This window comes from Musca autumnalis, unplaced genomic scaffold (genome assembly GCF_047663935.1).
Source record: "Musca autumnalis isolate F117 unplaced genomic scaffold, ASM4766393v1 scaffold_3, whole genome shotgun sequence".
Classification (NCBI taxonomy): Eukaryota; Metazoa; Arthropoda; class Insecta; order Diptera; family Muscidae; genus Musca; species Musca autumnalis.
The window spans coordinates 61,357,186-61,370,746 of NW_027411866.1; the positions used below are offsets into that span (position 1 = coordinate 61,357,186).

At 36.3% G+C, this 13,561-nt stretch overlaps 1 protein-coding gene across 1 annotated transcript; it reads right to left on the bottom strand.

Moving 5' to 3' along the window:
- Positions 1-1,470: 1,470 nt before the first annotated feature.
- On the bottom strand, positions 1,471-5,968 carry brk (transcriptional repressor brinker). The gene is made up of 2 exons (XM_073979152.1): positions 5,852-5,968; positions 1,471-5,512 (listed from the first exon to the last, which is right to left on the bottom strand). The coding sequence occupies exon 2, from the start codon at positions 4,271-4,273 to the stop codon at positions 2,132-2,134; it is 2,142 nt and encodes a 713-aa protein (XP_073835253.1). The 5' UTR covers positions 4,274-5,512; positions 5,852-5,968; the 3' UTR covers positions 1,471-2,131.
- Positions 5,969-13,561: the final 7,593 nt, after the last annotated feature.

A 13,561-nucleotide genomic window follows, 5' to 3' on the forward strand; every position in this document is an offset into this window, starting at 1 on the left:
TATTTTTTTCGCAACATCCCATACAAGTGGAACCACTGTGCAACGTTTCAGTAAATTTGGGCGTCATTTCTGATAAAAGAATAAGGAAAAGAAATTCGACCTATTTTGCCCTTGTTCTTTTATTCTTTCATTAGAAACGACGCACAGTGTTGCCGCGTGGACAAAAATCAAAAAAATGTGATGTTAACTTTTACATATGTTTATGTTTTTTTCTTACAGTATGTAAACACATCCGATACAAGGAATCTGAAAGAAATCAAAATATAAATTTGTTAAAAAAATTCAAAATTCTTAATATTTAGTAGAGCAGATCTTTTGATTGCCACCTATTGCCACCTTGGCTACTGTTTTCCATTAATTGGACATCTCTTCCAAATCAAAATGTGTAAAAACATTCTGCCCATCCCTGCAACCTTCTGAGATATATCGGCTCAGATTTTATATAGCCCCCATATATATCTTTTCCCGATTTCGCTTCAACTCGTTCAATTTTGATCGAATAGCCTTCAAATTTAGTAGCCTGAGTAGCTACACCGATTTTTACAACAATCGGTTCAGATTCAGATATACATAGATATAATTTTAATCAAATGGCCTTCAAATTTAATATATGATATTTTCTCAGGCTCCTGAGTAGTTTCACCGATTTTAGCTAAAATTGGTTCAGATTTGGATATAGCCCCTATATATATCACTTCCCGATTTTGCTACAATTCGCTCAATTTTTGATGAATAACCTTAAAATTTAACATGGGATTATGAGGGCACAGGCCTAAGAAAACATTCCATGTTAAATTTGAAGGTTATTTTTCAAAAATTGGCCGATTTATAGCAAAATCGTTGAAAGATATATATGGAGGCTATATCCAAATCTGTACCAATTTTTGCGAAATCAAATCAAAACCGGTAAAACTGAACAGGGGCCTGGGGAAACGTCCAATGTTAAATTTGAAAACTATCCATCAAAAATTGAACGATTTATAGCAAAATCGGCGATCGATATATAGGAGCTATATCCAAACCTGAACCGATTTTTAAATTGGTGAGACTACTCAGGAGCTTAAGAAAATGTCACATATTAAATTTGAAGGCTATTCGATTAAAATTGACCGAGTTATAGCAAAATCGGGAAAAGATATATATATATATATATAGGCTATATCCAAATCTGAACCGATATGGACCAAAGTTGGTATTTTTCATTCCTGTGCCCTCATAAGTACTTGTGCAAAAATTCATCAACCTAGGTCAACGGCTTCTATTTTTGTCCACATTTGTATGGAAGCGGCAACACTGTGCGACGCGCGGATGCGTTTTCGGCTTTATACTACAAAGGGTAAGGATATAAAAAGACCTTTTGAAATTTGCAATTAGAAGTAATCCCTTAAGAGTGAAATGCATAAATGAGCCCAAATAGTTCCCTGTGAATAATAAATACAAACCTTGATGCCAGAAACATAAACAATATACTTTTGTTATTGTAAAAATAAACATATGTATATAACTACTATTTTATTATCTCACAATTTATCATCCAAGTTAATCGATGTTTGTGTATGTGTAAATATATAAAATACTGTAGGACTATAAATCTATTACCTAGACTTTGTAATTAAAGTGTATACCTATAATATGTATGTATGCCTTTGTAGTTTTACAGTTCAATTTATATCACAATCATTTGAATGAACGTTTTCCAAAAATAAGTCATCTAATCGTTTCCAAAAACAGTAATAAGTAATCTTAAAGCTTTTTATTTTAAAACAGTACAACATTTCTTCATAAGAATATAAATTTTTATATCTTCATAGATAATCATATAAAATTAATAATAATAATCTGCATGTAATATGTGTACGTCTTAACATGCGGTCTTATAAATATGGTGATAAAACAATGACCCTTCTACTTTCAATATTGCGTCCAAAGGTATACATTAAATGTATTCGCCATTCATTAATTCAATATGAAAAATATTGTCCTTCTTAGATTTTAGTTTTACGTTTAATTTAAGCGCTTAGTGGTAACTATTTTATATGTAATTATATCTAAAACTAGTCTGATATGTTGCAGTTATATGATGGATACGACTGTCATATGAAATAATGCAAATGGCTGAATAGGGAAAAATTTAAGCCAATATGGCTATGGGGGTATTAGTTTCAGAGGAATTGCGCGATTCTTGCTCTAACCATCGCTCTACGTGTTTGGAACGATGTAAATTCAATTGGTCGTTGTGTATTGAGCGCATTTGTAGACTAAGGGAATAGGTGCTATTGTAAGCGTACGATTCTGCACGGGAAGAAAAGGAAGAATCGCTGTAGGTGGAAGAAGAACTTTCGTAACCCGATGATGACGGTGATCCTTTGGGGCAGCGGAAGGATGTTGGGGAAATTATGGGGACGGAGGTGAACGCACTTTTCAAATTTTCAACCTTAAAGTCTCCCGGAAAATTTGAGTTCTCAATCGGTAACATAGCTGAGGTAAAATTTTCTTTTAGGGGGGAGTACTGAAATGTAGCACCGTGACATTGTCCAGTAGATGTGTCATAGCAATGTGGTGGCGGGGAAATGCTTGATGTATAGCGGATCCAAGGGGATGTGTCATTTGATTCGTTATATTTGACATCGCTCGTGGTTGTAAGTGGGGCGGTGTTACTACTTTCGGAATCCGAATCAGCATCGAGCAAGTAAGGTTTAAAGAGTTTAACAGGTTTGGATGGAGGCAGTTTTTCCTCCGTTCCTACTTCAATCTCAACTTCATCATCGTCGCTATTAGAATTCAAAGAATTTTTGCTTTCTTCTTCTGTTGAACCCATAATTTTAGGATGTTTTTCTTCAGATATTTCGGATTGGCCGTGGTCGGAAATATTGTACGCCGTTGACGAAACTTTTCGTTTTCGGTGTGTTAAATCAACAATATTTGATTTTGTTTCTTGTATTTTCGGATCCACGTGTAACTCAGTTTTTAAATCTCTTCGTGGTCGAAGCGACAAATCCATAGGACCCAGTGGATATACCATTTGGTATCCATCCTCTTCGATTTTGTACAGAGGGTGGAGGTTGCTACCGCTGCATTCAAGGTCTGTATAAATCGAGACTTTCGATCCGCTGCTAGATTTTGAACCATTTTGTTCCTTCTCTGAATTTTCGATATCCTTCTTACAACATGATTGATGTGTTTCCGCAGAATCTTTGAGTTCGGACTCGCGTAGTTCTGCAGAGAAACCATTGCCGGAGGCAAGAGAGGCAGCTGTTGATAAGGCACTCACATCGGTTAGACTTATTGACGACAAAAATGATGACTGTTGTTGCTGTTTGTCTGATGATTGATGTGTCAGTGGTTGTGTATATGCTAGGTATTGATACGCCTGATGTTGTTGGGCTTGTTGGTGTATGTGTGGTGCATGAGAGATATGGCGTGCTAATATCGGTACTGGCAGTTGAACAGTTGCAGGTGTATGATGTATATATGTTGGGATACCGTAATGGTGATGATGGTGGTGGAGTAGGGGTGACATTGTCGCCGCAGCGCTCCCACTGGCACCGATTATAGAAGGGGGGCGTAAAGATGACGATGATAAGGATTCACTAGAACCTGAAGACCCATTTGTAGATGGTGCGCTTGTAATAGTCATTGCAGCACCAGCAGCAGCTGCGACTACAGCAGCCAAATCAGCGGCAGAAAACACTCCTTGAGTTTGTGTGGTGGATGTTGTAACTCCCGACGACAAAGGTGGCATAACTATATGAGCTACATCCGTTCGCGTCACATCTAATCCCAAATGTGTATGATGATTATTTATCAATGGAACTGAGGGAACAGGAACTCCGGACTTCTGGCCCTGTTGCTGATGTTGGTGAACGCTAATGTTATGAAACTGATGTTTGACGGTGTTCTGATTGATATTGGCCACGGATGATCGTAGACTAGATTCACATTGTAACCATTTCTGAATTTGTCTGCGGTGAATATTATACTTTCTTGCAGTCGCACGTTGGTTCCCCTTACAATCATTGTCGTTGCGATACGATTCAAGAACTTGTAGTTTAAACTGTGGTGTGAAAATCCGCCTTGAACCCATTTTGTGCCCACTACTTCCGTTTCCAGTTGGCGTATTAGGACATCCTCCCTCTGTTTTCTTACAAATTATCTCTGCCTGCGTGGCTGTGTCTCCACATTCATGACTAACAGTTATGTGTCCGTTATTTGTGTTAACACTCTGTGGAAGATTCTCCAAATTCTTCACCAATTTTTTTTCATTATGTTCCATGTTTGAATTGTATTCGTATTTGTTGTACAAAACAATAAAGCGTAACAAGTTATGAATTCGAATAATATTAACATAAACGTATTGAATATATAGGCACTTCCGTTCACAATGTTATGTTTTCTTAAATTGCAATGATTTTTGTTTTTATCGTTTATTTTCTCTTCGTATTCACATTCGATTCGGTGATTCGTTATTATCCGCTGTGTAATGCTCGGCGATGATGTAAATTTGGGTAATGTAAAATTTGGACACTTAAATTTTTTGTTTTTTATTTTGTAATTTATTTCAATCACATTGCCGCGGCTAATTTTCTATGTTTGCGACCGAACACCTTCAAATCTAAAACACAAGTGTTATACGTTCTAGTTCGACGACTCGTTCTAGTTGTTTTGCTGTGTTGTAGTAATTGCTTGCTTTGGTATTCTACGGATACAAACAACAACACATAGTTGTTGGCTGTCGTCTGTTTGTCTCTTGATGCGAATGTGTACAAGTGTTTGTATGGCTGTAGCGCTCACAAGTTGCCGTAGTAGTTTTTGTTGCTTTTATATATTCTCACTGATTCTAATTGTTAGCTTTAGTTTTTCAATTGACGAGATATTTGGTAGGCGAGAAGAGTACGAGGTGTGAACCGACGCGAACAGTAATCACAGTAGCTATGGCGGCACAAAAACAAGAACACGTTCGATCGCTGTGTTTTTTCTTTTCCGACTAAATAAGAAACTCTGTAGAAGTATATTTTAATGTTCAATTCGACTGACACTGGCAGACATTCTGGCTCTAGTTGTTTTCATTGTAGTGGTGTGTGGTTTTTCATGACAATATAACACACACGCGCACACACTCGACCTGTTTTTATTTCTACACACAAGTGTTGGTTAGTGGGTACGTGAATGTATTCATTGGAAATTTATGCTCTCTCTCACTTTGTCTCTCTCTCTCTAAATATCAACTGTTGCTATCATTACGTGTAGGTAGAACGAGTATTATATTCTTTCCCATTGATTCACATTCGACGACTGTTTGTAGGTTCGAATGTGTTGAGTATCTACGAGACGCCGACATTCGTAAGTACGACAATCGGATAAAGAAACGAAATGATAGACAGACTGGCAGACGAACGAAAAGAATCGAACATGCACATGGCCCGTATGGATGACTGGTAGACGGGATGGTCATTGACAAAAGGGGAACAAAATAACCGCCACTTGCATGTGTATACGTGGACATCAAACTGCACTACAAGTTGATTTAAACATAAATAGTAATATGTTTTGTAAGTGGGGTTATATACACATATGTACGTATGTATGTATATTTTGTATGCATAAAACACCAACAACTACAGCAATTATAAGATAGATTACTATCATTTAAATTCGCCAATTATATTATTACTGCGTATTTCTTTACAATATGTTAAATATAACAAAATATATCATGTATACATACATGCATATTTCCTATATACGATATATGTATGTATTTCATTAACCAAATATATCAAATTTATTAAAAATATGCATACATAGATACGTACATATGTATGTAAATAAACACAAATTCATATGTACTTACATATCAATCTACAAAATATTCATAATTTAACAAAGAAATGAAATTATTCGGTTCAACATAATTATGAGAAATGTGGTGTAGTGTATTTACGCTCCTCTACTGTTTGGTCGATTCGCAAAGCAAAAATTCTACCGTACTCTCTGTCGGGACAACTTTGCAAATAAGTATACATATGTATGTACATAAGGGTTATGACTTTTTACAACATCGTATTCCTGTATAATATTTTGATCAGCTTTTACCTAAGATTACGTAAAATCTTAAACTGATTGGATTTAAACCCTCTCGCACAAAATGAATTCAAAAATTTTATTTATCAACATTTTGGACAATTTCTTACAGCCTGTTTCACTATGTCGAACGAAAATGAAAACGAAAGAAAAACTACGTAACTCGTGTATGATTTCAAATTTTGTAGTTGTTTCGAAGAAAAAACAAAGTCAGTATTACCATCAAAAGCAAAGTTAGGTGTTTTTCGTTCGCATTCATTTTCTTTCGACATAGTGAAACAGACCCTTAAAGTCACTGTAAGCACATAACCAAAATAACAAAACCTTTGGTTTCGCACTAATTTTATAATCAGATCATTACCTATATGTGGGTGAATATTGCGAAAAGACTTATTTTAGGTGTCGAAAACGGCAAAGTGCGAAAATGGGTTTAAATAAATATTTTTCGATTGATAATATTTTATAAGACAATTTTATACATAAATCAGCAACGGGCCGTATATATTTAAGGATTTTCCAACCCACGGGAATGACATAGACCCACGAAAATGATATTTAAATATTACATTTTGTAAGATTCATTTGTCCTTTCATTGTTTTAATTAACTACAGCCTTGACTTTGAAATCGGTGTATTTGGATATCGTTCCCAAATACAATTTAAAATATTCACAGTGGTAAAGGGTATCATATAGTCGGGGCCAGTCGACATCATCCATCCCTTATTGACTATTTATTTTTCCTCTGCATTTCTACTTCTTTCATTATGGTTTCATGTTGTATTTGATGTTTTCTTTAAAAATCCTATGATAAATTTATATAATAATTATTATAGATTGAATAATCTAAAATTTATATTAATTATACCCACGGTAATGATGGAAACGTGACTATTCTTGGATCTAAATGTGGAAATCTTCAAAAATTTCTACAAAATATAATATAATTCAATGAAAGCTTAAGAAATGAATACACCATTACCGTAAATTTAGAAATTATAACATAAATAACGGAAAAAATACCCCGCACGGGAATGACAAATTTTCGGGAACATGAACAAAAAACACTAAGCACTTCAACAGTTCTCAAAAAACTACCTACATTTTTCACTTCTGTCGATTATCTTTAAAACTAACGGGAATTGTCCTTACATTGACAGATTACATATAAACAAAAAACCGGTTTAAAGCATTTTTTTAATAAACACATTGGCTCACGGGAATGAAAAATAGGGGAAAAAAATAGGGACACGACTAAAATGTCTCAAAATCATAATTTAAAAAATAAAATTATATTTATGAAATTAAAATAGACTTTTTTCATTCTTCATTTATATAATATATTTTGAAATATTCATGAATATCAGTGTTTTTAAGCACAAAACGATTGGGGACACGCCACGGTAATGAGTATTTGCACCTTGCGACCAATTTTTTCATATAAATATGTAGAATATTATATTTTGATTTTCGAGCCATCGTTTCTAAGAATTTAAATTGTTTCAATATTTTAAACCCTAAATGCGTCGGGACACAGAAACAAGTCTTTTCGCAATATTCACCCATGTATGGAAGAGTATTCATTTTATATCATATACATATTTTATTTCATATATCATATCACTTAAAAGTGGTTTGTGCGCGACCTTTTCCAATATTTAAACGAAATAAAAGTTATTTTAGTCATTAATAAGCAAAAGTTCATTCATTCAAGCAACAAAAAATATATTTTGAGAAAAAGATAAAAAATCATAAACCTAATGTACAAACACAGTGTGCATACATTCATCAATATGAAATATCCATACTAGAGACAAGCGGGCGCCATCTTTTGTGGTTATAAAACAAATAAAAACTTAGTTTCATCTTGTTGTTGTTCGATTCAACCGAAAACTTGATTATGTGTGAGTCGCATACACACCGATATGTGTAGACCAGCAGTAGTGGAATTCTGTAACTCATTTTTTGACTTACCGACAAAAATCGGTAAAATTAAAATGCTTATAATTTCGGTAATTAACGAAACTTTTTGGTAAGTTAACAATTAAAATAAGGCCGTCGCTAAGTCCTACCGATAGCAACAGTGTTGTCAACCTTTAGTGATACTTTTCATTCATAATTTTTCGTTTTTATTTTACCGATTTTTGTCGGTAACTCAAAAAATGTGTTACAGAATTCCACTACAGGGCTGCTGACAGCTGCATTTAAGAGAAATCCATATTTTCGTTTTTCTTGAGTTTTCATTAGATATTTTAAATTTGTTAAACATAATTGTAATTCTAAAAATTAAAAAATTAATACAAATATGTATATTGTATCTACATACAGTGAGCGCCAAAATAAATTGTACACCTCTCAACATTTTTATACCCTACACCACACTGTGGTAAGGGGTATTATGTCTTTGTGCATTTGTATGTAACATACAAAAGGAAACGAAATAGACCCATAGTTCCTTGTGGGGATATACATATAATCACTTTCTGAGTCGATTTATGCATGTCCGACCGTCGGTTCAGATTTGGATATAGCTCCCATATATATTTTCGCCCGATTTCACGTATTTGTTGCACCAAACACGCTATATACGTCCAATTTTGATGAACTTTTGAATGTGTAACTAAATTCGGTCTAGAAATAAGTGTGCCAAATTATATCGAAATCGGTTCAGATTTGGATATAGCTCCCATATATTTTTTTTCGGCCGATTTCACGTATTTGCTGTACCAAACACGCTATATATGTCCGATTTCGATGAAATTTTGAATGTATGACTGAATTCAGTCTAGAAATAAATGTGCGAAATTATATCGAAATCGGTTCAGATTTGGATATAGCTCCCATATATATTTTCGCCCGATTTCACGTATTTGCTGCATCAAACACGCTATATACGTCCGATTTTGTTGAAATTTGGAATGCATGACTCAATTTGGTCTAGAAATAAGTGTGCCAAATTACTTCGAAATCGGTTCAGATTTGGATATAGCTCCCATGTATATTTTCAGCCGATTTCACGTATTTTCTGTACCAAACACGCTATATATTTCCGATTTCGATGAAATTTGGAATGTGTGACTGAATTCGGTCTAGAAATAAACGTGTCAAATTATATCGAAATCGGTTCAGAATTGGATATAGCTCCTATATATATTTTCGGCCGATTTCGCGTATTTGCTGCACCAAACACGCTACATAAGTCCAATTTCAATGATATTTGGAATGTGTGACTGAATTCGGTCTGGAAATAAATGTGCCAAATTATATAGAACTCTGTTAGGGTATAGCTCCGATTTATATATTATTCCCGCAAAAATCGGGCAACAAATGGTTAAGTTATATTGATTTAAGTGTGACAAAAACGCATTAAAAACAGGAAAATGCTTTTCCTCGTGCTCTAGGCTGCGTAGAAGACACCAAACTGCGTAATTATTTACTTTTATCAAGGAGGAAATTTAGTTAGCTTTACAAAATGGGGAAAACCAATGAAATCGGTTGAAAAATGCTATGAGACCAAAACCCACTTTCCCAACTGCATGGATGCACCAGATCGCTCAGCCGATCCACCAATGTGCAACCAAGCCACAGGGGAAGTGAGTGTCATCGAGGAGATTATAAGTCTCACAAAGATAGCTTGGGCGATAAACATTTTCAAGCCTTTTAAATCACCTGGTCCACCTTCACCTTCCCTGCTATGCTACAAAATGCATTGGAGGTGTTAATCCCACACCTGGATCACATTTATAGGGCCTGTCTACGTCTATCGTTCACACCGGTTCTGTGGAGGGAGGTCACGGTGACATACATCCCCAAAGCGGGGAAGTCAAGTCACACGCTTCCCAAAGACTACAGACCAATCAGCCTATCTTCCTTTCTATTAAAAACGTTAGAAAGATTGCTTGATCTAGGAATAAGGTCCAAGCTTGAAAACAGTGTTATTAGTCCTGCCCAACACGCCTACATCAAAGGCAGATCGGTGGAAACTGCACTTAATGAAGTCGTTGGTTTAATCGAGAGGAATATGATGGGCTCAAATTATACGTTACCAGCGTTTCTCGATATAGAAGGCGCCTTTAATAACGTCAAACTCGAATCCATTCACAATTCACTCTTGAACTTAGGTGTTTCCACCACACTGATCAATTGGATCGATGGAATGCTTAGCGGCAGGATAATCAATTCAAATATCGGTGAGACCTCCATTCGGAAGTCTGTCACCAGGGGCACACCACAAGGTGGCGTATTATCACCACTGCTGTGGCTCCTGGTGATTAACGAAATACTTAAGGAATTTGGCCAACTACGTATAAAGACTGTAGCTTATGCTGATGACGTGGTCATAATGATCACCAGGAAGTTCCCACAAACGCTATCGGAACTCATGCAAGGTCTCTGGCCAAATTATCAAGATGGGCTCACAACAATGGACTTGGGGTGAACCCATCTGAGACAGAGCTGGTTCTATTTACAAACAAGAGAAAAGTCAAACCATTCAACCTACCAACGCTGGATAGAGTGGCCCTAAAGCTCTCCCTAGAGGCCAAGTACCTTGGCATTATCCTGGACCACCAACTAACGTGGAAAAGGAATGTCGAAGAACGTGCCAAGAGAGGCCTTATAGCCCTTTATTCTTGCAAGAACTCTATTGGTAAGAGTTGGGGTTTGAAACCACAGGTCATACACTGGATTTTTACGGCCATAGTTCGCCCCATTCTGACTTATGGTTCATTGGTATGGTGGAATGCACTAAGTAAGACATCCCTTCTCCATAAGATTAATGTCGTTCAAAGAGCGGCATCTCTCCTAATTACCGGTGCCATGAAAAGCACTCGACAGGCTGCTCTCAATGTATTACTGGATCTTCATCCGATGAATCTCGTGGTGCAGGAGTTGGCAGCAAAGAGTGCTCTCCGACTCAAGGAGTTAAGTTCATGGTGTAACTTCGACTACGGCCATGCTGTTATCTTACGACAATCTGGACTATCAGTGGGATTGGAGGTAATCAGTGACTATATATCACCACAATTACACTTCGATGATATTGAAGTTCGGATACCTGACAGAGAAGCCTGGACCCACAACTCCCCACCTCTACCCGGTATAGAGGTTTATACCGACGGATCCAAGATGGAAAAGGGAACAGGAGCGGGCGTCTACAGCGATACCCTCAACTTACGGATCTCGTACAAGCTAAGCGAAAATTGTAGCGTCTTCCAAGCCGAAATCTTTGCGGTCACGAAAGCAGCAGAATTGATTAAAAACATGGAAGGGGATATAGCCGGACCGGTGACTATCTATGTGGATAGTCAAGCGGCCCTAAAATGACTTAGATCCCATTCAATCAAATCTGCTGCGGTCTTGCACTGCAGGAAAGCTTTGGAGGCCCTACGATCAGTCGTTACCTTGTGCTGGGTCCCGGGGCATTGCGACATCGAGGGAAATGAAAAGGCGGATGAACTGGCACGTCACGGATCTGAGTCAAACGACATCGAAATCGATAACTCAATCAGGCCACCCTTGTGTCACTTCATGCGGCTCCTAGAACAAGCATACAAAGAGAAGGCTGGTCAGAATTGGAATAACGAACCTGGCTGCAAGGTATCAAAGGCAATCTGGCCCAACCTCTCCAAACGGAAGACCACTTCTCTACTCTCTATGAGAAAACCCGACCTAAAACTAATGATTGGAGTTATCACGGGACACTGCAGGATAAGATCAATTACCTGCAAATGGGATAGAGTGGCTGTCCAACACGACAGCTGCGCGTCCTTTAACCTAACCTACTGTTGGAGTGTAGGTTTGAGATAAGGAGGTAGTTTTCGAAAGTCGTACATATATGTAGGTAGTTTTGGAAAATCGTACTTAAGTGTACGAAAAGTACTAAATGGTACTAAAGTTCATACAAGTTGGATTTGGGTGAACGGTTAGAGTTGAAAACCAGAAATTTGAAATTAAGATTACTGTTGGAGTATAGAATTGAAAATTTAGATTTAGAAAATTTAAATTTAGCACAACTAGAACTTGGTGAACGAATAGAGCTGAAATTTGGAATTAAGATTACTGTTGGAGTGTAGGGTTGAGATATGGAGGCAGTTTTGAGTACGAAAAGTACTAAATGGTACTAAATTTACTACAATTTTGATTTTGGTGAACGGATGAACCTGATTGGGATGTGGGGGTAGTTTTGGAAATTTGTACTAATGTGTACGAAAACTACTAAATGATAGTAAATTTAGTACAATTTGGATTTGGGTGAAAGGATAAAGATGTTGGAGTGTAGGATCGAGGTTGTTTTGGAAATGCATACCTATGTGTAAGAAAATTACTAAATGGTACTAAATTTGGTACAATTTGGATTTGGTTGAACGGATAAAGATGGTATCCTGGAATTTAAAATTAAGATTATTGTTTTAGTCCAGGAATGAGGTATTTTTGGAAATTCATTCTTATGTATACCAAAAGTACTAAATGGTACAAATTGGATTTGGGTCAACGGATAAAGCCGGAATCCTAAAATTTGGAATTATGATTACTGTACAGAATTTACATATGGAGGTAGGTTTCGAAATTCGTACTTGTGTATTACAATTGTACTAAATTTGGTACAATAATACTGTTGGAGTACAGGACAGATGAAGGAGTAAGTTTTGGAAATTCGTACTTTAGGTACTAAATTTGGTACAATTTGGATTTGATTGAACAGATATAGCTGAATTCCTTAAAACTTGAACTAAGATTACTGTTGGAAGAAAGAAATTGAAGGATTTCGAAATTCCTACTTATGTGTACGAAAAGTACTAAATGGTACTAAATTTGGTTCATATTGGATTTTGATCAGCGGATAAAGTTGGAAGCTGGAACCCTAAAACTTGGAATAAAGATTACTGTTGTATATAGAGATAGTTTTGGAAATTCGTACTTATGCGTACAGAAAGTATTAAATGGTACTAAATTTGGTATCATTTGACTGACTGATTGATCAAGGCCCAGACCAAACAACTGAAGGTAGAAAATTTAAGTTTTGTGTGAGGGTCCCTCTTGGTGTCAGATAAGGTTGAGTTTTTAGAAATTTCAACTAGAAGGATAAGCAAAGTACTAAAAATGGTATCATTTGTATTGGGGGCACGGGTAGAGCTAGAATTCCGAAATTTGGAATGAGGGTCACTTACGGTGTGCAGGAAAGATGTACCAAAGTGTTTTCGGAAATTCGAACTATCAATGTACGGAAAAAACTCAAATGTACTAAATTTGGTACCATTTGGTATTATGTGAACGGATAAAGCTAAAAACATGAAATTTGGAATGATAATGAAGTATGGGAATTGGAATTGGAATAGGATTTCTGTTGGAGTGTAGGTTTGAGATTTGGAGTTTTGGAAATTCGTACTAAATGGTACTAAATTTGGAACAATTTAAATTTGGGTGAATGGATAGATGTAGGAAAGGTACTAAATGGTACTATATTTTATATTGGTTGTAAGG